At 55.4% G+C, this 25,735-nt stretch overlaps 1 protein-coding gene across 1 annotated transcript; it reads left to right on the top strand.

Annotated features, from left to right (window-relative positions):
- Positions 1 to 1,904: 1,904 nt before the first annotated feature.
- PLEKHO2 (pleckstrin homology domain containing O2) lies at positions 1,905 to 24,093 on the top strand. The gene is made up of 6 exons (XM_055537651.1): positions 1,905 to 2,020; positions 7,779 to 7,928; positions 12,793 to 12,909; positions 17,391 to 17,495; positions 19,001 to 19,099; positions 21,075 to 24,093. The coding sequence occupies exons 1-6, from the start codon at positions 2,009 to 2,011 to the stop codon at positions 22,089 to 22,091; spliced, it is 1,500 nt and encodes a 499-aa protein (XP_055393626.1). The 5' UTR covers positions 1,905 to 2,008; the 3' UTR covers positions 22,092 to 24,093.
- Positions 24,094 to 25,735: the final 1,642 nt, after the last annotated feature.

The following is a 25,735-nucleotide window of genomic DNA, read 5'->3' as shown; positions in this document are numbered from 1 at the left end:
TTTACATGCCTTTCTCGCCTGATAAAGGCCAAGGACACTTGGTCCTTCTGTTATCTTCCAGCCATTAGTGCGGGGCCTGACAAATAATCACGGCAAATAAAATCTTCGTGTTGAAAGAATGTGTGTAGTGTGGAGGCAACAATTAGAGGGACAGCATAGGCTGGATGGGGAAAAACTGAGACCAAACTGGTGATCAGTGGCTCACTTTCAGTAGCAACAGAGATGACTGAATTTCAGAACTGACCTCACTCCCACTCCACCCCCACCATGAGTTGCTTCTGTGCAACCACATGAATTCCCCAGGGTCTCTGATCTCAGGCAAATGGAACCTGAGTTTCTAGATACAGGACCTTCTGAGTCCTCAGGCATTGGGTACACAGTTCTGCAGGTTGAGGGACTTATACCATGTGGAGGCTTTAAGAGGTGTAGTGGCAACCCACTCCAGTGTTCTTGCCTGGAGAATCCCAGGGACGGGGGAGCCTGGTGGGCTGCCGTCTATGGGGTCGCACAGAGTCAGACACGACTGAAGCGACTTAGCAGCAGCAGCAGCAGCCATGAACACTGGCTGTCTCTGTTTCCCCAAGCTGGATTTTCTTTATCCCTTTAGATGAAGGAACCCAGGCATAGGTGTGAAGAAAAAGTATGACCCCCATCTTCCTTCCCTTTGGTCCTGGAGCTCCAGGATGCCCTTTTCCATGCTGGCTGGAAGTGCCTTGGAAGTCTGAGGGCCAGTAGAAGGCAGTGAAAGGGGAGCTGGGTCAACTAGCACAGCTGCTGCTATGGCGGCCAGAGCCAAAGGAGGTCACCATTGGTTCCACTCACGCTTAATTCTTCCTGCAGAGGCATTAGGCAGGGTTGACCCAGAGAGCTAAGAGGGAAGAGGTGTGTGTGTGTGTGTGTGCACGCGCGCGAGCGTGCGCGCCTGCGTGCATGTGTAAAGGTGCTGGAGGTTGGGATATAGCCAGTCACCTTTTCTCTGTAGATCTCTGTTTCTCTAAGTGTAAAGTTAGGGCACAAGGTCTAACACCATTATCCTTACATTTCACTTCCCAGCAAGGTTGTCAAGGCTGCAAGATTCACTGCTGGATGGGGGTGGGGGACCCCTCAGATACAGGAATTAGAGAGGTGGATAGCCCTGAGCAATGCCCAGCGAGGGCAGAACACTGATTTGGGGACCTGTGGCCCTCTCAGGACCTCTGGCCCTGAGAGCCAGAGGCAGACCTCCACCCGCAAAGGGACGCGGGAGTCCAGAGTCCCAACCCCAGGTCTTCCCGTTATACGACTCTCTTGGGATCCGAGCTCCAGGCGCCGCCCTACCACGAGATTCCGGGGAGGAGGACCAGTCGTTGCCACTACCCCAGGGTCAGGGAGAAAAGAAGGAATCTCTTGATTGCCCCCATTTCTGGGCCGCCCAGGCCGGTTAGCCCAGTCTGGCAACTGCAGCCCACTCGGTCAGGAGATCTCAAAGGCAGGAGCAGTCAGCACCTCGGGGGCTCGCTCGGTCCTGCCCCACCCCGGCCCCGCCCTCGGACCCCGCCCGTTCTCCTCGACTCCGCCTCTGGCCGGAAGCCCCCTCCCCCTCTCCCTCCCCCTGCCGGTCCCCCGCACCCCTTATTCCTTTCCAGTCCCTGTCCTTCCGCGGGTCGGGGAAACCTCTCCGCTCGGTCCCCTCTGTCTTCCTCCAGCTCGGGTTCCTCCATCCAAGTCCCAAGCCCCCTCCGGGCCCCGCCCAGGCTCCTCCCTCGGCCCGGCCCCGGTCCCAGTTTCCCGCCCAGACCGGGGCCTTCAGGCCCCTCTAGTCCCCTCCCTGGACCCCGCCCCCGGCCCCCGGAAGCCTCTCCCCGCCCTCGGCCCCGCCCCCCCCGAAGTTTCTTGGGCCCCCGGCAGCCAGCGGGACAGAACGCGCAGAGCCGCCGCCCGGCCGGCGGTTGATGGAGGTATCGGAGATCGCGCGGCGCCGGGAGTGAGCGGCCGAGCGGTCGAGCAGCCGGACCTCAGCGGACTCGTCATGGAAGAGGAGGTGAGGGCCGGGCCAGTCGGGGGGCCTGGGCTAGGGTCTTTGAGACTCTTGCGGAGGTTGGGGTGCCTGGCTCAGGCCCTTGTTCCAGCCAGCCCCTCTCCTGCGGCGGGTCTCCGGACACCCCCACCCACCCTGTCCACGCCAATCCCCCAGGCAGAGCCTAGGCCCAATGAGATGAGGCGGGAGCGGGAGTAAGGGATCACAGACCCGTTCTCCTTCATTATTTCTGTCTTCTCCCACCAACTGTGGTCATGGTGGTGCTGGTTGTTCCCATTGGACAGATGGGGAGACTGAGGCTCCGGTGAGTTTGATGACTTGCTGAAAGTAGCCTGAGTCGCTGGGCTCGAGCCCTTGTTATCACTGACTCCCTGTGCTGTCCACGTCGGATCCTAAAAGGGCACAGTGTGTGTGTGTGTGTGTGTGTGTGTGTGTGTGTGTGTGTGTTGTGTTGTGGGTCTGTGGGTTCTGGAGTCCTTGTCTCAAGGAATCTTGAGGCTGTGACCCTGTCTGGTGGCTGGAGGACTGGAGAAGTTGTGTTTTCTCCCCTAAATCCCTGTAGGTCCTTTATCCCTGGTGGGTCCAGCTTCTTCCCTGATTAGGTGTCAGGCCCTGATCAGGGCTGATCCCTGCCCCTGCCATCCTCACATCCCTGGAGGGCTGATTCCCTGGAGGAGCTGGACAGCTGGACCAGCAGTGGTCCTTGAGCCTCCCTCATTCCCCTCAGGACCTTCATGGTCTGGAGTGTGGTCAAGCACTCTGTGACCCCCGCCCTTTACTTGCAAACTCAGTTCTCTCAGTAGCCCCCTCTTCCAGGCACACTGCCAGCCCTTAATGTGTGACTGTGGAATGAATAAACTAGGGAGGGGCCTGCTGAGACTAGAGGATTTTGCTTCTGGTCCCCCAAGGGGGTCTCAGCTTCTGCCCCTCCCATACCGAGGGGAGGGGCTGTGTCTTTGCCTGGATAGGTGGGGAGGAAAAATGAAACCTTCACTCTTGGGGCAACCCTGGCCAGCTGGGGACCAGACTGCCTGTGTCCCCATCCGTGCTCATCTCCCTGCTTCCTGGGAACACTGTCCCGGAGCAGCTGCGGTATCTGTCCAAGTTCCCTCAGGCCAGGCCCTGCACTTCTGTGGGATGGTAGATAAGTCACTTCCCCTCTAAGCCTGCATTTCCTCTTCTATAAAATATTGGGCCTGGTCTCCTCCCCGGGTCTTGATTGTAGCCCCTTCTCTCAGAGTGGGTGGAAATAGGGGGCACAGTCAGGCCACTATGATTTGCTGTGGTTTCTTGCTGACAGGGGTGGGGCTCCCTTACCCTTGCTATGAGGCCTGGGCTTCTTCCTCTCCTCTTCTCCCAGAGGATGTGGGACAGGACTACTCGATCTCCGAGCTGCTCTGGCCACCGCACCCCCCTCAATTAAGGGAAGTTCTCCTGGGGCCTCCTCGTCCAATGGCTTGTCTGGTGGTCAACCCAGCCCTCTACTCCTCTGGTCTTGAGTCTCTAACATTGCCATTTACTAACTCCCAGATGCCAAAAGCTCCCTGCATACCTAGGATATCGGCTTTGCCCACCACCTCCCCACATGACCAGGGGCTCCCTGTTCTCTACCCCTCCTTTGGCATCCCTCTTTTCCTCCCATTTCTTCTCCCCACCACTTCCTCTTGTTTCTCCAGGCCTCAGTACCCATCCTCCTTTCTCTTAAACACTGCTTAGATTGTAGTCACCTTCTCTGCCCCATGACCCCAGGCTGGCCTCCTCACCTCACTCCCAAATGGCTCCTTTATTTCTCCCCCTAGCTTTGAACTTCTTCCCCAGGCACACTGGTGCCAAGGCCCCTCAGTTACCTCCTCCATATAATAGGATGGTAGTTTCATCAGGTTGAGGTTTGGTGCGGAAATGCGGGTCCACTAGGCGTCTGTCCATCTGTGTTCCCAGGGCCATAGTTTCCCCATCTGTAAAATGAAGGAGGTGGGCAGTCCAGAAATATGATGGTTTATGTACAAAAGCTTTGAAAGCTGCAGTGATCAGTGTGAAGTTATTGTTGCAATTGGGCTCAGGCTTTCCTGTCTCCGCCCTGGGGTTCTGCCCCCTCCTCTCAGCCATGCCTTTCCCTGGCTTGGCCTCCAGTGGCACCAGGCTGCTCCTTTGCCCTTACCCATCTAGAGAGTGGCAGGGCAGTGGCCTGTCCCAGTACGGGTTTTGGGACCTTGAGCTAATCTTCGACTCTTTCTGGCCTGCAATTTCTCATCTTGTAGTGAAGGGGTTGAGAATGTAGGGTCTTTGATGCCCTTCTCTGGGCCAAGATATGTGTCTCCTTCCTCACAATCCTACCAAAACTCTTCCTTCTGCAAGGGCTTCCCAAACTAACCCCAAGCCCTTGCCCTACCAGAGAGCCAAGACTGGGTACCCGTCTGGGTAGGTGCTGGAGCCCTCCCAACGGACTGGGATCCTCTCAAGCAGAGGGTGCCCACCCAGCCCCCAGACTGGGGGTTTCCCTTGTGCGGGGTCTGTGTTGTGCCCATCGGACTGGAAGTTCCCCACGCAGAGCCTGTGCTTCCTCTCTCTGATTGCCCCATCACAGGGCTCTGACATGGTAGGTTCTTAACAGAGTTTGGTCAGAGCATCATGGGGTTTAGTCCAGTCCAAGAGCAAAGGTCATTATCCCAAGCTTTCTGTGATGTGAGGTGCCAGCAAGTTCTTTTCTGCTGGTCTGTCTCTCCCTGGCATGGCTCCTTTCTGTGCACAGGGCTGGGCTGACCTGGTATCTTTTCCTTTTTTTTTTTTTAAACAAATGACCCAGAGACCCTCCCCTTTCAGGCAAAGCAGAGCCAGGCTGGAGCCCAGGGGTGCCTCAGAAGCTGCTCACGGTGGGCATGGGGAGGGGCTTGAGTGAGGATGGGTGGGAGAAGAGAGGGCGAAACAGGAAGAAGAGTGGTCAGCTGGTCAATGAGAGAGGAGGCCAAGAAACTGGGGTGAGCAGGACAAAACCTCCCCTCTGAGCCCTACCAAGGGGAGGGCCCGCTTATTAAAACTTACTGGGGCATAGATAGCCAGCCTCCTGGTGGGAGAGTGTCTGAGAGGCAGGAGAGGGACTGGGTGAAGGGTAGCGGGACTCTGACCTCCAGCCAGGCCTGTCTGCTGGTATCTGCTGTGACTGATTCCTGGCCAGGAGACCCACCTATGGGCTTGGGTTTGTACCACCTCCAGTCCCTCAGTTGTCACCCGCATCCCCGAGTGCCTTGTCTCAGCCCCATGCTGATATCCACATCCCTGAAGGCTCTGGACTTGCTTCTGGCTCATACAATCATGGCAGTCACTGGACGCTGCTCTGCTACCTGCAAAGAGGATGCATCAGGACACAAGCTTCCAGCCTTGCCCCCGGAGCTTCCAGCTGGCAGGAAGTTTTCACATCTCAGGCTGTGGGTGAGGCAGGCAGGAGAGGTCACAAGTAGAGGGGCTGTGAGATCCCATGGGGTCGTGAGTGGGCCCCTGGAAACAGGAGGCAAGCTTGGAGCTCAGAGGTGGGAGATCTGGGCTGCTGCTCTGCAGTCTTGTGTAAGAGAAGCCTAAGTCTGCAGGCAGGGTGGGGGTGGGGGGGTGACCAGCTGCTGTAGTTGCTAATGGAGGGGTGTGACATGTCAAATGTGGGGGTGGGATTTCCCTTGTCCCACTTCTTCCCCTCCAGCCCTGGGCCTAGGCCAGCTTGCAGGGCTCCCTGAGTGGAGAAGGTCTCAATGGGTCACACAGCCCACAGGGCTGAACACAAGTGATGAGGGTGGGGCTTTGGGTGCATAGTAGGATGCTAGAGCCCCACTTCTTGTCAAAGGGCCCCATAGTCCTTTTTCCTGATCAGGGTGGCTCATAACTAGCCTGTCAGCAAACCTCTCACTTCCTCATTCTCCCTCCGGGAACCATTTGGGACCATTCCACTTCTCCATTTCTCTTACCATCTATAAGTTAGAGAGAGATCTTTAGGGGGCACCTCATATTCCTGGAGCTCCTGGGGGCATTGAGGCCCAGCAGCTGAGCCCAGATAGGTCTTGTCTTGAATTCTGAACCAGGCAGGGACAGGGTCCCTGAGAGGCAGAGGGAAAGGCAGTGACAACAGTAACAATGACAGCTGCCATTGACTAAGTTTAGGGGTCCTAGGCATTGCTTTATATGTTGTATCTTTTTATTTAGCAACAAACATGTATTGAGCACCTACTGTGTACCAGACACTGTCTAGCCACTAGGGATACAACAGTAAACAAAACAAAAATCCCCAGCCTCACAGAGTTACAGTCCTTGCAACTTTTGTAAATATCACCATGTCACCAATGAAGAAACTGAGGCTCAGAGAGATCATGTGACTTGCCTCTGGTCTGTGTGGCTTGGGCTTCAAAGCTCAGACTCCTGACCAGTGGCGTGTGTAACGCAGTGGGGGAGGGGGCCACAGTAAGGACCAGACTGGGGGTTCCCTGCTGTGATGGAGCTCAGGGAGGCCATGCCCTGCCCCACTCCTGACAGCTCACCACTCTTCTCTCTGGACTTGTCCTTCTAAAAGCATCGGTGGCCACAGGATATCTCTGGGGAGAGATGTGCTCCTTTTAACTGGAGCCCGCCTTTTTAAGCTTTATGTAAATTATAAAGTAGTCAAAATTAGTCAGTGCTGATTTCCTTCTAGCATCCTGTAGATTCTGACATGCTCTTAGCCCCTTCTCCTCCACCCTCCCCTTCACACTCAGCACTGTGGGTACCAGTCACTGAAGCAAAGTGGTTAGCAAACTGGGTGTATTTTTATTTTCATTTCACAGGTCTTTCTCAAGCACCCATTAGGTGTAAAGAAACAGTACTGGGTGCTGGGTACTAAATGTGAATTGGGCCCCACCTGGTAGGCATATACCTGGCACCCAGCTACCTAGGTGGGTAACCAAGAGACACGAGATGTCAGTGACTGGCCTGAAGGCTCCAGGGTGGCTGCTATGTCCTCGAGAAGGGTTTGAGTTTACCTCCTGTACCTGCCTTTGGTTGAAGGCAGCCCTCGTCAGGTGGGGCGGCTGCGCTAAAGTCCTGACCTGGGGCATGGATGAGGGCAGTGGAATCTCCTGCTTTGGGGCCGGACGCAGGGGCTGCCGAGAGGGCTCTCTGGAAAGGCAGGGGTGAGGAGGAAGATTAGCACTCTGCCTGCCTGCCTCCTCCCATCCTTCTGATCCTGCTTGAACATCCTTTTCTCTGAGAGGCCTCTGCCACCCTGACCTGAACCAGGTCCCCCACCATCCTGTCTCACTCCCTCCTCTTCACTTCACTCTCACTGATTGCTTCATAGCATTTCACACTTGTTCGTGTGTTTATCTCTGGTGTTGACGTGGTTGAATGAATACACGGGGAGCAGAATAGTGGAGGGGAATGTGAGGTCAGAGGCCCAGTGTGAATTCTGATTTTGTCCTTCCAGTGGTGTGACTCTGGTAAGTCACCTCCCCTGTCGGAGCTTCAGTCTGCAGTGATATGTGGATGAGGATGCTACCATCTAGGAGGGTAGTTGCATGGGTTAAATTAGGCAGTTTGTGTAAAACATAATACAGTGACTCAATATATGGTGCCTGTGGTTATTATTGTGGCTGCTGTTGTTATTGCCATCTCTGATACTGGATTGAGAGTAACTGCCTCAGGGATTGGGGGGCGGAAATTCACGTGAGGTGATAGCCAGCAGAGGGGTACATCTCCGTGTGGCCTCCGGGCAGCAGCCCTCATGGTGTGTCCGAATGCTCTGTTATAGGGTGTGAAGGAGGGGGGCCAGAAGCCTCGGAGCGCGCAGACGGCGGACAAGGCTGGCTGGATCAAGAAGAGCAGCGGGGGCTTCCTAGGGCTCTGGAAGGACCGCTACCTGCTCCTCTGCCAGGCCCAGTTGCTGGTCTACGAGAATGAGGTAAGGACAGGCCTGCTCCTGAGTCTGAGTGTTCTGCGTTGGGGAGCCAAGTGAGGGCAGCCCAGGCCAGAAAGGGATCCTGGACCATTGTTTCACTTTGGATGTGCTGTGCAACCTTGGGCAAGTGCCTGGTTTTCTCTGGGCCTGTGCAGTACAAGGGCGGTACCTCAAAGTGTAAGTGTAGGGCTTCCAGGTGAGGGCTCTTTGAGGTGTATGTGGATAGGGATGCGTGCGTCTCCTCAGCTGGCCACCTACTCTGCAGCTCGCTGTCCCAGGGCTAGGTTCCACTTACGTGAAGTTTCCAGAAAACTGAAGCGTGCTCGACTCAGTAATGAGAGTAGAAATAATACTTACTTCTCATTCTTGTTTGGCGATCTTGCCTACCCCTCTTGGACTATGGGCTTCCCTGGTAGCTCAGATGGTAAAGCGTCTGCCTGCAATGCGGAAGACCGGGGTTCGATCCCTGGGTCGGGAAGATCCCCTGGAGAAGGAAATGGCAACCCACTCCAGTACTCTTGCCTGGAAAATTCCATGGACGGAGGAGCATGGTGGGCTACAGTCCATGAGGTTGCAAAGAGTCGGACACGACTGAGCAACTTCACAGCAACTTCTTGGACGATGCTCACGACAGTCCCTGAAGAGCAGCCATCATGTCACATGCTACAGAGGAGGATCCTGAGGCCCAGGGTGGCCAGATCCTGTTCAGCATCTCAGTGAAAGAAGGTCAGATCTAGACCCAAAGTCAGGGAGCTCTCCATCCAGCTATGCCAGCAAGTAAACTCTAAAACTTGTTTTTTATGGAAGTCCTCTAAAACAGGGGTGCCCCAACGTTCAGGTCAAGGACCAGTACCTCTGTCGGGTCAGAGGCAGCATTAGATTAGAAATAAAGTGCACATAAACGAAACGTGTTTGAATCACCCCAAAACCGTCCTCCCACCCCTGCTCCACGGAAAAGTGATCTTCCACAAAATAGTTTCCTGGTGACCAAAAGTTTGGGGACCGCTGCTCTAAAACATGTTGGATATTCTTGTCTGCCTGCTTCAGCAGAAGATGCTGGCCTAAACAGTCTTCCTTAGTGACTCAGTCACTGGTGAGCCAGCTGTTCCTACTGCCGGACTGTACTTTTCAGCTTTTCTTTCTCCTTTAACATCAACCTTCCGGTTGCCTCTTTTGCTGTCCTCATGCCTCTCACAGTCCCCGCATCTTTCCACTTCAGACTCGTGCCCCTTTTCCTTTTGGAAGGTGTGGAATTTAGACAACCCAGCATGTGGAAGTTGTGTGTCGAGTAAGTGTTGATAAAGTTCTGGGTAAAGACCTAAGGCGAAAAGGTGGTCTTTACTTGGGAATGCTCTTTGTGTTTTGGGGTTGAGGCTGTAAGAGGGCTGCTGCTGTGTGCCTCTGACCAATGGGTATGTGGGGAAGAACTGGGCTGGGGGCAGGGGAAGGGGGATCCTGCCTGTTCCCCATCAGCCCCTGTTGGTGTGCCTCAGGCTGACCTGGTCAATTCGTCCTTGTCCCAGGCCAAGAGAGACCTAGGCATTTGGAGGAGCTGCCTTTGAGATGCACTTCACCTTTCCTGGCTGAGTCCCCAGGCTTGTGGAGCTGGGGTGTCAGAGAAACAGCCAGAGAAGGCCAAGGGGGTGAATTGTGCAGACAGTCCCCAGACGTTCTGCATTGCCACCAAATCAGGATATGCTGTGGTGGCTGCAGGGGGCTATTTTTACAAGTAAAGGGGGCTGTCACAGCCTCCTCCAGTTCCAGCTACCATAAGAATTGATGACAGGCCCCCAGCTGTCAGCTCGTCAGGTGCTGCCAGCCTTGTCCTGGGCCACCTCTCTACATCTGGGCGCGTCTGGGAAGCAGGAAGGATTTCACATCCCCTAAACACGAAAAGTCTAAATCACGCTTTAAAAAAAAAAACACTATTAAAAACCTCAAGGCGGTTTCAAGAACTTAGTATTCGGGGGTGGGGGAACTTGGCACAGGAGAGGGAATTGAGAAACGTTCAATTCCCCTTTCTGATGTAAGGAACCAGGCGAGTGCGAATGACTCTTGGCTGTTTCTTTGCTGTCAGTGAGGCTGACATTCCAAAAGTGTTGTCCCCGCCCAGTGCCTGCTGGATTATCCGATTTTTCTGAGCTGCAGAAGGGCCAGATGATTCAGCGATTCAGGTTGAGAGGAGACCCAGGTCAGGCAGCAGTGGGGAACTGGGTGGTGGAGATGGACTGACCTTTTGTTTCCAGACAGAGGAGGGTGTGTTTGGCCCAGTTATCTTCCCAGTGTGGGGAGGCCTGTGCACATGGGGTAGGTAGGTGAGGATCTCTCTCTGGGATCGGAGGGAAGAAACCTGGAGTCTTGCTCTGAGTCAGGCATTCAGTTTAGCAAACTTTTCCTCTGGAGCGCCGTTCCTTATAGGGCAGTGGCAGGGGAACAGAAAGGAGACACAGGCAACAGAGGTGGAGAGAGGTGGCTCCAGGGAGTTAGGATGTCCTTCCCCATGACAGCGTGTCCCTAGCGCCTAGTAAGACGCCTGCAGATGGGGAATGTCAGAGGAGAGAGAGTACTGGGGCTCAGGCTTGTGTGGGAAAGCAGGGTGGCTTCCTGGAGCAGGTGGATTTTACCAGCCTTTTGTTAAGTGCGGACACATGCAATGGATTGAAGACTAAGGATTGGAAAGAGGTGCATGGAGGCAGGAATGGGAAAAGATACTTGTTTGAATCTAGATGGGAGAGACAGGGGTCACCCTGGCTACCTATTGCCCTTTCCCTGAGGGGCTGAAGAGAGAGTATGTCAGTGGTTACAAACCTTAGCTGTACAGTCATCTGCTTTGGGAAATACTAATGTCTGGGCTCTGTCCTCCAGGGATCCTAATGTAATTGGTCTGGGATGTTGCCTGGGCATGGGGATTTTTAAAGCTACCAGGTGCCACCAAGGTTGAGAATCTCTGGTGTAGGGCAGAGGTTTGCAAGCTTTTACGAATACCAGAATCACCTGGAGGGCTTGTTAAAACTCAGATTGCTGGCCCATTCCCCCAAGATTGTGATTCAATAGGGTGGGGGCTTGAGGATGAGCATTTCTGACAAGTCCCCAGGTGATGCGACTGCTGCTGGCCCAGGTACCACACCTGGAGGACCACTGGTGCAGAGCAACCTGCTGCTAGGGCCACTGTCCAGCCTCTGGCTCTGGCTGGAAGGAGTGTGGTGTACTAAACGGGTTCTGGCTTGAAAGTCAGAGGATGTGTGTTTCCATTTGACACTGCTCCTATGTTTGGGTCTATGTGTGGTAGGTTGCTCAGTCATGTCTGACTCTTTTGTGATCCTATGGATTGTCACCTGCCAGGCTCCTCAGTCCATGGGATTTTCCTGGCAAGAATACTAGAGTGGGTGCCATGTCCTCTTCCAGAGGATTTTCCTGACCCAAGGTCAAACCCGCATTTCCTGTGTCTCCTGCATTGGAGGTGGATTCTTTACTGCTGAGCCACTGAGGAAGCCCATATTTGGGTCTGTGCCCTAGGGCAGTTCCCTTTGCCTTCAGGTCTCATTCTTTTTTTCTATGCTGCTGCTGCTGCTGCTAAGTTGCTTCAGTCGTGTCAGACTCTGTGCGACCCCATAGACGGCGGCCCACCCGGCTCCGCCATCCCTGGGATTCTCCAGGCAAGAACACTGGAGTGGGTCTTTTTCTCTATAAAATGAGGCAAATCCTGGGATTCTAGGATTTCAGGGTGCTTGAGGGACTCTGGAAAATCAGGGAAGCAAAAGGGCTTGCTAAGTGTCAGGGTTTCTTAGTAGGTGAGAATTATCATGGAGGGAAATTGGGGTATATCCTCTGCAAAGAATCAAGTCAACTGCCTCCCTCCCAGATATTCCACCCAAAACTGCGGAGCCCTGAAGTGGTCCCTGGTTGGATGCTCTTGCTGGCTCTGCATGGTGTCAACAGCAAGAGTTGACTTCACTTGCCAGCCAGTCTCCCAGGGCATGCAACTGCTTCCCTGGAGTCTCCAGGGGGAGAGTGTGGCACACTGAGGAAGCGGCCTCAGCCTGGTCTTCCCCAGAATAGGAAGCAGCTGACCACCACTGAGGGAGGAGCATGTCCCAGGCCACTTGCTGGAGAGGCCCCTGGCGAGTGGAGCCCAGGAGGAGAATACACTCAAGAGCCAGGGCTGGCGTGAGGGAAGGTGGCCCAGGCAGTGTCCAGAAGTGGCCAAGAAGAGACTGGTCGCTGTTTGGCCACCAGCCCTACTAGTGATGAATCCTCATGGTGGCAGGCTTGGGATGCTCTTGAAGGAACTCTTGCCCTGTCTGTTGTGCTGGCCACGGAGAGTGGCCTCTCACCCCAGGTGAAGGGTCAGAAGAGGAAGATGCCCAGTGGGGAAGTCAACTCCGGATCACTGTGGTGAAGTCAGGTCTTATAGCCCCAAACAGCTTCTCTCTGTGGCTCTACCTGGAAAGCCTTTTTTTCCTTTCAACTTGCTCCTCCTTCCAGGCCACCTCTTGCACTGATCTCTGCCTGGCTTCTGGGCCTGCACGGACTCCCAGGCACACTTGCCTAAGCTCTTCCAGCTTCGCCTGTTTCCTCCTTTGGCCTTAGGCATATCTGAATCAATCCTGCTACCTACCTTTGTGCTGAGAGCCCATTTCTTATATGGATGGAGAGCTTTGAGGACATCCTTCCAACCAGTGTGGACTGAACATCGTCTACTTGCCGGGTCTGAATGCCACCTCTTGGTGGTTGATTGGCAGCCCCAGGGCCCCCTCTGACCAAGCAATGCCCTCATTGAGTGGGATCAGGCTCTGGGGCGGGCCTGGGTGTTTGAGGGTCTAGGAGCATCTGGCGCTTACTGTGTTCCCTCTGTCTCCCTCCCCAGGATGAGCAGAAGTGTGTGGAGACAGTGGAGCTGGGCAGCTATGAGAAGTGCCAGGACCTTCGTGCCCTCCTCAAGCGGAAGCATCGCTTTATCCTGCTGCGGTCCCCGGGGAACAAGGTAGGGCTGAGCCCGCTGCTGGCTGACCTCCCTCCAGGCCAGGGTCTGCTGGGGAAGGTCACCCTGGAAGGTTCTTGAAACAGTCTGGGCCCCAGGATGCAAGCCTGACGGGTCTCTGTTCAGTGTGGCGGAGGCTCAGACCCAGGTTCTGCTGTGGTGGGACTTTTGGCTTGTTTTTGTCTTGGAGCCTCCCAGTCCCTGGTTGATAGGAGGTGCGTTTAGGGCTCGGCTGAGAGCTCCACTCTCGTCTCCGCTTCTAGGCCCTGGGGGCTGTAGTTGGAAAGTAGTCTTTGGGAGGTGGGCCCTTGGCATTCTCCCACCGCCTGGACACAGGAGGCCAGGGGCTGAGGCAGGAAGGGTAGGGATGAGGTCTTCACCCCACCAGACCTCGGCACCCTGCCAGAGTCAGGCAACCACACCCTTCCTTCATCCCAGGCCTTCTTGGGTGGGCCACCCCTCCTACCTTCCATCCTAGCTTCAATGCTCAGACCCACAGCTCCAGCCTTCTTCCTTTTGCGTTGTCCTTTCTTGGCTAAAACTGGAGGAAGTCTCTTGCCTGAGAGGTTCATTCCCTGGGACAGGCTGTGTACATGGACAGAGTTCGCTGTTTGTACCCCTCATCTCTGGCAGGGAGTCTGGGTGGGTGTTGCCATGTGGCAGAATTTCACAGATGTCAGGAGGGAGATCAGCTTGGAGGCTGGTGTACACAGTGCTGCTCGCCAGCTTGCGCCCATCTGCAGCTGGGCCGTGCCTCGCCCCAGCTTCTGCTCATCATGTGGAGCCTCGCAGAGAGGGGCTGAGTCACAGAAGCTGGGTCCTGGTCTGGGCTTGCCCCAGGCCATTCTGATTCTTTCATAGCTTTAAGGGCCAGGAGCCCAGTCCTCTATGGTCCCCGGGGGGAGACCATGATGGCTTGACTCAATAACCTTCTGTCCCACTCAGTGGTAGGTGGGAGCAAGGAAGCATGGAGCTCTGATCTCAGGGATGGGGTTGTGCCAAGGTCAGGGGCAGGTTTCACTTGACTTCTGCTGCTTAGGGTTCCATGAGGAAGATGGGGAGAGCAGCCATATTTTGGTTTTTCAGGCCCTAGAACCCCTACCCTGTTCTGGAGGCGCATTTTCCCTCTGAGTGGTGCTGTATTTGTGTGTGTGTGTGTGTTTGGGAGACGTGGAGAGTGTGCTGTGTGGGAAGCTTGGCCTGTGTGCCTGAGGCCCATGTGTGCACCTCTGTGTGCAGGAGAGCGCTCGCCTGGCCCAGGGGTTGTCTGCGTCTGCGTGTCCCTCGGTGAGCGCCTGTGGATGTAGGCAGAGGGGTCTCGCATCTCTGTCCTCTGCCAGTGCCGTTCTGTGGACCACCTCGTTTCTCTGAGAACCAGCTGATGGTGGGCTAGGTGGTTCGGGCCCCACTCAGGGTGGGACATCACCTTCCGAGTAAGCGGCCTGTTTGTGCAGCTGTGTTCTCAGCTGCTTCTGCCAACACCCTCCCTTTCATCCCCCAGTGAAGCCAGGAGTTCAGGTTGGCTCTGGGTGACTCTAGGAACAGGACAGTGAGTTGGGGAGTTGGGGCTGTGGCGTGATTGGTGGGGGCTACTGGGTAGTGGGAACATAGCCCACCCTTGTTTCAGCTCAAGGGACCCCGACCCTTGGTACCCCAGGAGCTCACACAGAGAGTGGGGGCTCTCCAGAGATCAGATGGTGGACTGCACAGAGCACCGCTCCCCCGCCCCCAGCTCCCCCGCACCCTTTCACCCTCCTCTCCTATCGCCTTGGGTGTTCCCATCCTTAGTGAGGCCACAGGCTGGCCAGGAGGTCACATGACCCCGGCTGTCTGGTCCTGAGGCCGCCTTTTTTTCCCTCTAATCAAATAAACAAAGACTCCAGTGTCTTGCATGCCCCTCTCCCTCCTGCCTCCCCGTCCCCACACCCCTGCCATGAGGTCACAGGCAGACGCTGCCAGGAAGCAGGGTGGCCTCTGCTGGGCCTTGCTGCCCTACTGGTTTCAGCCAGCTTGGCCCTTTCCTCTTTCCTGCCTCCTCTCTCCCCCTCCCACTTCTTTCCTCTCTGCCATTTTGTCCTCCCCCCTCTCCCAGCCAAGTGGGCCTTCTCTGTGTCCAGTCCTGTTAGCTTGTGAACTCCTGGCGGTGAACTCCTGGCGGGGCCTGTGCCCTGGGGCTTCTTGGGAAGGCTTGGGGAGGGACCATCTGTGCAGCCTGTGGCTCTTCAGGATGTGGGGTGGGGGTGGGGCAAGAGGAGCACCTTCTTGATCTTCTGTCCCTATTCTGATCACCCTTCTATCTGTCTCTATTCTGATGCCTAGCTCATTCAAGCAGGATTACTGGGTTCCTTAGGGTGGGGCTGGGTCCTGTATAACTTCGTATTCCTTCTCCTTGGGAACCCCTGGGCCGGCACACTCCCCCGAGCCTGCTTAGGTGGGCTGGCCAATGGGAAAGAGTTACAGTTTGGGTTGGGTGCAGTGGTTGGATTTTTTGTCCCATTGAGGCCCCAATTAGTAAAGAGACCCTTGCAGTTCTCATTGCAGGTTAGTGGGACTAGAACTCTGATGTTGACTCCTCGGTCAGTGCTCATTCTCTGCCCCACTCTTGCTGCATCTTTTTCTGAGTTCAAGTGTATGCTTCTCAAGCTGTCTGGGATGCTAAGTCCTGCACCAGGCAGAGGCCCCACCCCACTGACTCGGGCTGCAAGCAGGGACAGTAGCTGGGCTGATGGGCTGCCTGGGGCCCCCGTACTTGCAAACCCCATCAAAGGGTTGAGCGGGCCCTTTCAGAGCTCAGATGCAGTGCTGTCCCTTCCTGAGCCCCGAGCAGCCCTGATGGCTGGGCTGAGGCAGTTGCCAAGGTGCCCTGGGGTTTCCGACTTAGCTGCCGATCTCCTGCCAGGATCGAATTTACCCTGGTCATGCAAATGAGCATTTGGCTGTGCCTGGCGTGGGGAGGTGGGTGGGACCAGGGCCCTGTATGAGGAGAACTCAGAGGCAGCCAGGAGGAAGTTATATAAGAGGATGCTGAGGGGGCCAGGCGGGCCGTTGTTACATAACCAGGAGAACGGCAGGAGGGAAGGCACGATCCAATACCCGGGCCGGGATGGGCAGCTGGTGACCTGCCCGACAAAGAACTAGGGCATCTCGAGGTCAGAGAGTGGGGAGAGGCCCCAAAACTGGAACCAAGGGCCAGCTCATTCATTGATGAGCTGTTCATTCAGCAACTACTTACTGAATACCCACTATGTGCCAGGTCCTGGCTTTGTTATTATTTAGTTGCTAAGTCTTGCCCATCTCTTGTGTGACCCCATGGACTGTAGTGAACCGGGCTTCCCTGTCCATGGGATTTCCCAGTGAGTTGCCATTTCCTCCTCCAGGGGATCCTCCTGACCCAGGGATCGAACCTGCATTACCTGCATTGGCAGGCGGATTCTTTACCGAGTCACCAGGGTGTTCAGTTCCCTCAGCATTGGCTTGTAGCAGGCAGTGGCATCCCTTTTTCCAGAGAAAGAAACTAGGACTGTTTTGTGCAGGAGAGAAATGATGACAGTTCCTATGACTGAGCACTCTTGTCTGTACCCACTTCCACGTTTAACGCTTTGCTACATCATTGATCTTCACAGCTCCCTGAAGTGCAGAGTCAGCCAGCTGTGAGTGCTGGTCTGTCCGGCTCAGGGGCCCTACTGCTGTGTCCGCCACGGAAGGCAGCTCCTCAGTCTGAGTGGCTTCACTCCTTCCACTGTTTCCTGTCTGACCTTGGGGGCTGGCCAGGAGGGGCCTCTCTGAGCTGCCTCTGATTCTAATGTAGGAGCTTGGAGCTCCTGCCTAAGGTGGGAAGGGACCTGTGGCATGGGGTGGGGTGAGGGGGGATGTGAGGCTGAGCCATGGGGTTACTTCAGGCTGCCTTGGCCAAGTCCCGTCTCCCTGATGAGCCTCATCTATATGATGAGGGGGCTGAAATGGGCCCCCTAAGGCTCTTTCTCTCTTTCAGTTCATGACTCAAGGCCAGAACGGAGACCCTGGGACTTTTCACTTGGCCAGAACTGGGTGTGGGGCCCCTGGGCAGCTGTAGGTGTCCTTGTTCTGGTAGGCCTTCTCTGATGACCACCCCTCACGCCTGTCGCCTGTGCCGTTGTACTCAGTCTGGCAGATGTAGACTGAGCCTATATTCCTACTTCATAGCGAAATCTCAGAGGTCAGGCTGCAGTCTGGGGGAGTCACAGAGGGTGAGAACAGGTCTGGGCAAGGCCGATTTGAATCCAAATCCCTGGCGGCTGTATACATGGAGAGGCCTCTTCTCTGATGGGTCTGTTTCCTCCCTTGCTCTGGAGCCCCCGTGTGAGGCCTGATATGGGGGTCATTTTGCTTTGCTCCTGACCAGCTGTGGGAAGGTAGACTTCAGGCTGTGGTGGGAAGTTTCCCTAAGACGCCAAGTGTGAACCCTTATAAATGTCTGCCATCCTTCACACCCATGCCTGTTGCAGGTCAGTGACATCAAATTCCAGGCACCCAGTGGGGAGGAGAAGGAGTCCTGGATCAAAGCCCTCAACGAAGGAATCAACCGAGGCAAGAACAAGGCTTTCGATGAGGTGCGATGCAGTCTTCTGGACTGCTCTGGGTCTCTTTTCCCTCCACGTGTGATCTCAGAGTGGACCCTGCCCCCCACCCCAGACAACCCCTTGATTATGTCACTGCTACAAACACTGGAGCACCTGCTGTTATTCCCTCATTTAATCCTCACAACACACTTCAAAGTAAATGTCTGTGTTCCCATATTACAGATGGGGAAACTGAGGTGTAAGGAAATTTAAGTATGTATTTTAAAATTAAAACATGGGTAGAATTTAACTGGTTGCAACCATGCTTCCTTTCCAACCCAGATCCAGCCATAACAGCAGGTGGGCCCAGGGCAGAGAGGTCTGGGGTGAGCTGAGAGCCTGACAGCTCACTCTTCAGTTGGGCTGTGAAGTCCGAGCTTGGCTGGCTCTAGGCCAGGCCCTCCTTACCTGTCTGCAGTGGCAATCCAGCCTCCTGTCTGAAGTGGTGATGCCAGTAGGGCCGTGATCAGGCTCTGAGCAGGAAAGGTGTCCCACGGGCCAGATCTCCTAGGGAGGGTTTATCTTTGACATTATGGATTCATAGATATTTGGGCTAAAATGGACCTGGGGGCCACCTAGAGTGACCCCTTGGATTGCGGAAGACTGAGGTTGATGGGGAACGAATTCTCCCAGGCAAGTTCCGTCTTAACACCCAGGTTCCCTTACTGGCAGCCATGGCTCCCAGGTCACGTCTTATGTGACTGTGTCATATTCAGCCCTTCACTCGTTTGGTAAAGTGTCCCTGTTTCATGGGAGAGGATGTTGGAGGCCACAGGAGCATGGCCTTGGCTGACAGCCTTGATGGAGCAGGACCAGCTGCTGCACTGCAAAGACCCCCAGGTGGGCCTGAGTCTCACGTCAGGGGAGAAGAGTCTTAGAACACCCCCTGTCACAGGGACCAGCTGCACTGGGATTCAGTCTGGATTTCCCACATGACTCTCCCTGTGGCTTCCTGGCTACTCCTTGCCCACATTCCTCACCCTCAGAGAGGGTGCCCTCCAGGCTTCCCGACCCAGGGGGAGTAGTCTCGCTGGTCTTTCTTGAGCTTTCTTTCAGGATCCTCAGGGGTCCTGGGAGAGTGACTGGGGCCAAGGAAGGCTTTTTCTGGAAGCCAGGTACTAGGGGATCATGGGCTGTCTCCTCCCCACTCCCCTCAGCTAGGCACAAAAACAGCCACAGGGCTGCTTATATATTTGAAGTGGACTGAGAAGTGAGGGCTGATAGCCTGCGTTTGGGCAGGAAAACTGGGGCACAGAGGGCAGCTGCAGAAGAGGGAGAGCCTTAGGTTGCAGAGAAACGACAAAGGCCGTGTAGAGACAGGGTTAGAAAAGCAGAGACCTGGATGCAGGGAGAGGCCTCAGAGAGACAGTGTGGGGCACTTGACCCTGTCAAGCAAGGAGGAGGTGCAGACCCCACCTCTGGGTCAGATCATCTCCTGGGCATTTCTTCCCCTCCCCAAGGCTGGGTGGGGACTGACACAGTTTCCTTGTTCCCAGGTCAAGGTGGATAAGAGCTGTGTCCTGGAGCATGTGACACGGGACCGTGTACGTAGGGACCAGCGGCGCCGGCCCCCTACGAGAGTCCACCTGAAGGAGGTAAGGCCTTGCCCCCAGCTTGCAAGGGTTGGGGGTCAGTTGAGCCTGGACCCAGCTGCTTAGGGGGCAGCGGGCTCGGGGTCTACCTTGTTCCTAAGCACTCTTGGCATCAGGCTGAGCTGACCCTTGAAGCACAGGAAGGGTTTCAGTGGGAAGACTTGGAGTGAGGGAGGTCCTGGGTGTAAGGAATGGTGGGAGTTTGAGGCCCCAGCAGAGGAGTTGTAGGTGTGCTCCGTCCCTTTGACTGGAGATGGTGTGGGAAGGCGGGGTGGGGGAGGAAATTGTGGAGGTCTTGGGGGCAGGATGGATGGAAGGGTGTGTTCCAGATGTCAGTTGGAGGCCCTGGGTAGTATTGGTTGGGTTGATGCAGGGAAAGGCAGGGGCCAGGAAATAAAGGCAGAGGTAGGGCCTCCAGGCTCCAGGAGGGGTGTAAAGGGAGGGGCCAGTGGAGAGACACTGGGCAGCAAGAGCCACCTGGGCTTGTGACTGAATTCAGGGCTCAGGGAGGCAGAGTGGACACGGACAGTTGTCAGAGTGCCCACATGCCAGGAGACCCGGGCGTGGGAGGGGGAAGGACACAAGGAGGCCCTAGACACAAGGAATTGGGGAGAAGTTATGGTCAGGGGAGGGGGAAGGGAGGAGTCCTTCCTCAGACCTTGGAGGACAGGAAAGAACCTCAGCAAATGTTACCTTTGCGGAATGAGGGGCACAGGGAGCCCAGGAAGAGGAAGCCTGAGAGGGGTGCATCCAGAGACAAGGGCCCTGGACCATGGGTCATCAGCCAGGTTGGCAGCCACAAGTCATGGGGCAGGACTGGCGAAAAGGCAGATGGTGATGATTCCAGCACATTTTCTCAGAGAAGGAGTAGGCTTTGGGCTGTCATGGCGCCCAGAGCTGGGGGTGCTGGTGCGATGGAGACCGTGGCGGGGAAGGAGGGAGACAGAAGGGGGTCTAGGTCATTGGATGGTTTGCTTTTGAGATGAGACAGCCTGTTCATGTCTATCCACTGAGGGAAAACATCCTGCAGAGGGAGTGACTGAAGCAGCCAGAGAGGAAAGGCATGTCTGAGGGAGGAAGCCTGGGAGCTATGGGGAGGGCCAGCCTTGGAAAGGGGGACCCTCTGAGAAGAATTTAGGGAGGGACTCACGTCCCGTGACTGAGGACACGTATAGGCCTGGTCACCCTTTGCGTGTGAAAGGGAGTGAAGACCGTGAGGGGCCTCCTGCCCAGTCCTGCTCCAGGCCCTCTGAGGAGTTGTCCCCATGACCTTGGGGCTGCTGGGTGTCCCTGTGGGCCCCTGGGGCCAGGTGGGGACAGCTGCCTGTTGGGTGCAGCTGTTCTCCTCTGGCGGTCAGCTGTGGTCTTGGGCTGCCCATGTCTGGGGCCACGTGTGATGACATGAGGAGAATGGGCACTGGCTGCTGAGCAGCTGGGCAGGGGAAGGCTGGAGAGCTCTGGCCCAGAGGGCTGGCAGGCCGGACAGAAGTCTCCACAGCGAGTGAACGCAGGGTGATGCAGGAGACTCGTGTGTGAGATCTGATCCTGTCGCCTGCTGGGTGGGTGGCTGCAGAGAAGGGACCCTCCCAAGGCCTACAGCCAACTAGGGGGGCTGAAATAGGGCTGGAAACCATGTTCCCTGCCACCCAGGCCAGCACAGTTGCCTTTCAAAAGAGCAGCCTGTTACACAAGCTGGAAGAAGCCAGGCTGAGGCCCAAGAGGACACCTTGGTTCTGGCTTCCTGGCCTGTGATTCCAAAATCAGGAATTTTATGGAGGTGAGAGAGATGAGAGGATTCATCAGAGAATCACTTTAGCTACTAATCAGGTGGCTTTGGAAGCCAGAGCAAAGGGCATGGACGGCGTGGGAGGCCAGGGGCATGGGAAGCCTGGATGAGAGGACTTGAGTACTCTTGTAGGTGGGCACAGCTGACCCAGTGGCCGGTCATCCAAGTTGATGCCATGTCCTGCCCTTGCAGGTAGCCAATGCCGCATCTGATGGGCTTTCACGTCTGGACCTCGATGTTCCGGACAGCGGGCCACCAGTGTTAGCCCCTAGTAACGATGTTGATGCAGCCCAGCCGCGGGAGACACCTCGGCCGCCCATGCCTCCTGCCAAGCCTTCCCCAGCACCTGAGACCAGCAGTTCTGGTGACAGAATGGAGACCCCTGTGGGGCAGAGCGCCCCTGCCCCTGTCCCAGCAAGCTCGGAGGCCCACCCTGAAAGCCGAGAAGACTCGGAGACTCCAGTGGTGGAGGACAGTGACTCTGAGCAGCCCCCCAACAGGATCCTGCCTGACAAGTTGAAGGTGAGCTGGGAGAACCCCAGCCCTGAGGAGGCCCCTGACTCTCAGAGTGCAGAACTGCCCCAGGTGCAGGGTGCTGAGACTTCTGAGGCTGGGCCCAGGGAGGGTGGGAAGCCCCCTACCCCCCCGCCCAAGATCTTATCAGAGAAACTGAAAGCGTCCATGAGTGGCGTGGAGGCTTCTGGGCCAGCTAAGAGTCCTGGGGCCTCTGAGGCGTCTGCTCCAAGCCCAGCAGAGGTCTCAGTGAATGGTGTGGATGACAGTCCTGAGCCCCTCCAGTCAACCCAGGCTGCAGGCCCCCCAGGAACTCCCCCAAAGGTTGCAACAACATCCACCGCCCTGCCCCCCTGGGACCCGCAACCTCAGCTCCATCCCCGCTGCTCCTCCTTGGGGGACCTGCTGGGGGAAGGCCCCCGACGTCGGAGGCAGCCTGGGGAGCAGCTGCATCGGGCTCAGCTGGAGGTGAAGGTGGCCTCGGAAAAGACAGAGAAACTGTTGAACAAGGTGCTGGGCGGTGAGTCCGCCTCCGTGAACGCCGAGACGTTGCTCAGCCAGGCTGTGGAGCAGCTGAGACAGGCCACCCAGGTCCTTCAGGAGATCAGGGATCTGGAAGAGATGAACCAGGAAGCACCTGGGCTCCGGGAGAAGAGGAGGGAGCTGGTGACCCTCTACAGGAGAAGCGCACCCTAGGGCCTGCCGGGCCAGGGACGTTCCCTGCTGGCCGGCTTAGTCCCTCAGAGCCCAGCCCTGCCGAGAAATGTGCTTCTTCAGGCTGTAGAAGGGCCATCAGGCATGTCGGGGTTTGGCCAGGACCTGTAGAGACTCCTGGGATCCTTCCCTCCCTGCCCTGGCCAGAGGTGCCAGGTAGCGCCCAGGGCTGCTGTCTGGCTGGGCCTCCGGTTCTGGGCTTGGGCTGGGAGCACACACTCGGGACGTCTGTGCTTGTGTGGTGGTTCCGAACAGCCCCAGGGCCTTGGCACAGTGCTCGGGGTTTCTGGGGGCGGCATCATGTCTACTTCCCGCCCTCAATAGTTTACATTCCTGACTTCTGAATAGAGCACAGCTGAGCCCCCCTGCAGCCTCCATGGCCAGATGTTCCCAGGCAGAGCCTCATGGCGGAGGCAGCTTCAAGCCATAACTGACCCACCCTACCCACCTCTTCCCAGAAGTGGCTGGGGCCTCGGGTCTAGACCAGAGGTTTGACCTTCAGTTGACTGTGACCTGGATCCCAGCTGGGGCCTCTGAAGGCAGGTGGGAGGCATCTGTGTGAGAAAGCCATTAGCTATGTGGCCCTTCCCTGGGCCCGTTTCCAATTCTGCAGGCCTTCCCCTCTGGTGAGCCGGGCTTGGTGGATTCCAGGGTGGAGGAGGAACTCGAAGGGTCTCATAGTCTTGTCCCTGCCCCTGGACCAGCTTGGGTCCAGCCTTGCACATTCCTGTTCAGGTGAACCTGATGTCAGCATCAGAAAATCATGTATGTAATTCATTATAAATCAACATTCAGGAGTGAAGCTGCCCCAACTTCTGTGCTTCCCAGATGGGATTTATATCTGGGTCTCCTTGGTTCCTTCTCAACCCAGATGGGTCCAGTATCTCAGTTATTTCTTCAAATGCTGACCGGAGCTGTTGGGCCTGAAATCACTTTCCTCTCCCCTTTCCCCTCCTCCCGTGGCTCCGGCTCCACATGGACTGCTTCTCCTGAACTTCCTTGTGGAAGGAGCTTTATCTCCTGTCCCTTTCCTGGTCCGTTCTGTCCCTACCCTTTCCCTGCAATATCATCTCTGGCTCCAGAGCACATCCGGTCTCTGTCCTGCTGCAGCGGCTGGACTGAGGGCAGGGTTTGTAAGGTGCGGAGGCTCTGAGGGCCACAGCCGCTCCCTGGGGCCTGTGGGAGTAGGAGCAGCTTCTGACAGGCCTGCTCAGGGGTTTCTGCAAGTGCACTTTTGTTTTCTGAAAGAGAGGGAAGCTCACAGCTGCGTGCTTTGGCTTTCCTGCCTATCGCCCCACCCCCAGCCACTAGTCATGCCCACTGAGGCTGCAGGTGCAGGTCCCTGCCTTCTTTACGCTGCTTCTGTTTGGTTCTTGAGGGTAGTGGCAGGTATCAGGAGGGGCACGTATCCACTCTGTGGCCTGACTGGGCAGGCATGTGGGCGAGCAGCAATGTCATGACTCGTGAGCCCCCATTGGCCTCCTTGAACCACACTCCTTGAACAGATTGGGCTCCCAGACCTAGCCTGTATGAGGTTTCCTCATACATCAGATTAGATCAAGGTCCACCCGTCTCTCCATATGTCTCCAGTATGAGAGCAAGAATGTCACCAGGGGCCCACCTTCATGTAGCCCCTGCAGTCTTTGGGGAACAGCCTTCCCTCACCAGCCACCTGGGCTGGGTGAGGCATTCACCAAATCACCTCCTTCCTGGGACTAGAGCCGCAGTTTCCTGCTCTGATAAGTGACCAGGCTGAGCAAGCAGCTCTGGGGTCACCTCAGTGGCTTGATGCCATTGGTTCCTATGGAGTGCCTGTGCCTTGGCAGCCTGGACCCACGGGGGACGCCAGCTTCCAGGGGAGAGGAGGAGGGTCCGGAATATGCAGGGGCTGCCTGGCTGGCCTCCCGGAGGAGGATGGCATTCCATGTCTTCTGCTTATGAAGCGCCTTTCTTGAAGTTTGGCAATAAATCCCTTTTTATGGAACTTCTCTGCCACAAGCCTGTTTGTTGATGTGGAGACCAGCTCCAGGGCCTCATGGAAGCAGAGGATAGTTGGTGGTTGATGAGGGCATCCCCAGTCCTCCAAACTCTGTTCCAGGGCCCCCTTCTCATAGGCTAAGCTGGGGGGGCTCGCCTTCTCACAATGCTCCATCTTCGCTAAACTTGGTCTGGCCTTACAGTCTCACCCCTTCCACTAACACATTTCTACAGCCTGAGGGCTAAGTATCATAGGGAACAGTACTCTTCAGTTTTTAAAAACTTTATTGGAAACAATTTCAAACATAGAGAAACATTGAAAGAATAAGTACAGTTACAAAGAACACCTATATACTCAGGTTGACCTGTTGGCTTATCTCTTGAGTGCCTTTTTTCTGTTATAGACATACAGTTCTCTTTTGGAGACTTTGGAGAATTAGTTACCATGGCCCCTTTCCTCTAAATACTTCAGTGTGTATTTCCTAAAAATAAACATATTCTATTATTAATCGTAGTACAGTTAGGAACTTCAGAAAATTTAACATGGATAGAATACTGTTCATTTTCTGGTTTTATCATTAGACCCATTAATAACCTTTAATCATATGTTACCTCCAGGGTAGGGTTGAATATTGCATACATGTCCCTTTAAGTCTCCTTTAATCTGAAATGTTTTCACAGCTTCTGTTTTTCATGATGTGGGTATTTTTGAAGAATACAGTCCTCCCCAGCTTTTTAATAGAATAGTCCTCATTTGGGGTTTGTTGCGGTTTCCTCATACATCAAGTTAGATCAAAGTCATAGAGTCTCAGCCAGAGAACTGCACAGGTGATGTTAGGTCCTTCTCAGGATATCATATCTGGAGACAATCTCCATCTGCCCTTCACTGATGATGTTAATTTTGATCACCCAAAGTGTCTAATTTTTCTACTGTATAGTTATATATTTTTCTTTTGTAACTAATAAGCAATCTGGGAGACATTTAGAGACCATGCACAGGACTTCCCTGGTGGTCCAGTGATGAAGACTCTGTGCTTCCATTGCTGGGGCCACTGGTTCGATCCTGGTCAGGGAAGTAAGATCTCACATTCCACATAGTGTGGCCTTAGAAAAAAAAAAGGACCATTCATAAATGTGTTGCATCTCATCAAAATTTCCCTCTAGATCTAGTCTCCACTGATGATTCTTGCCTGAACAGGTATTTCCTATGATGGTTCAAAATTATTCCAGCTGCCATTTTAACCTCAGAGCCTGGTCCTGGTTGGGGTGAGCCTGGGCCTCACCTGATGCCTGTAGTACCCCTGACATATCTCAGCAGGACCCAGGGCTTTGCTGAGTGCTCTATAGAAACCCCTGGGCCAGCAGACAGCTCCAAGTCAAGCGACCAAGGCAAATCAAGCTGCTGGCAAGGTGTCGAGTCCCACCAGGGACCTCAGTGAAGCTCAGCCTCTGGAGGCCTCAGTTTCCTCACTCATAAAGGGGATCACAGTGCCACCCATTCCTAATGTGGGAAAGCACTGCAATTTGCTCCCCAAAGGTCGGCTGCCTTCCTTATCTGTGAGGGCTGCTGAACAGGCCTGGTGGTCAGCACAACAGGAAGCACCTGACCCGGGACTTACTGACTGTTCTCTGACCTTCGTATTATCCCT

Source organism: Bubalus kerabau, chromosome 10 (assembly GCF_029407905.1).
Source record: "Bubalus kerabau isolate K-KA32 ecotype Philippines breed swamp buffalo chromosome 10, PCC_UOA_SB_1v2, whole genome shotgun sequence".
NCBI lineage: Eukaryota > Metazoa > Chordata > Mammalia > Artiodactyla > Bovidae > Bubalus > Bubalus kerabau.
This window is presented reverse-complemented; position numbering and strand designations above follow the sequence as displayed.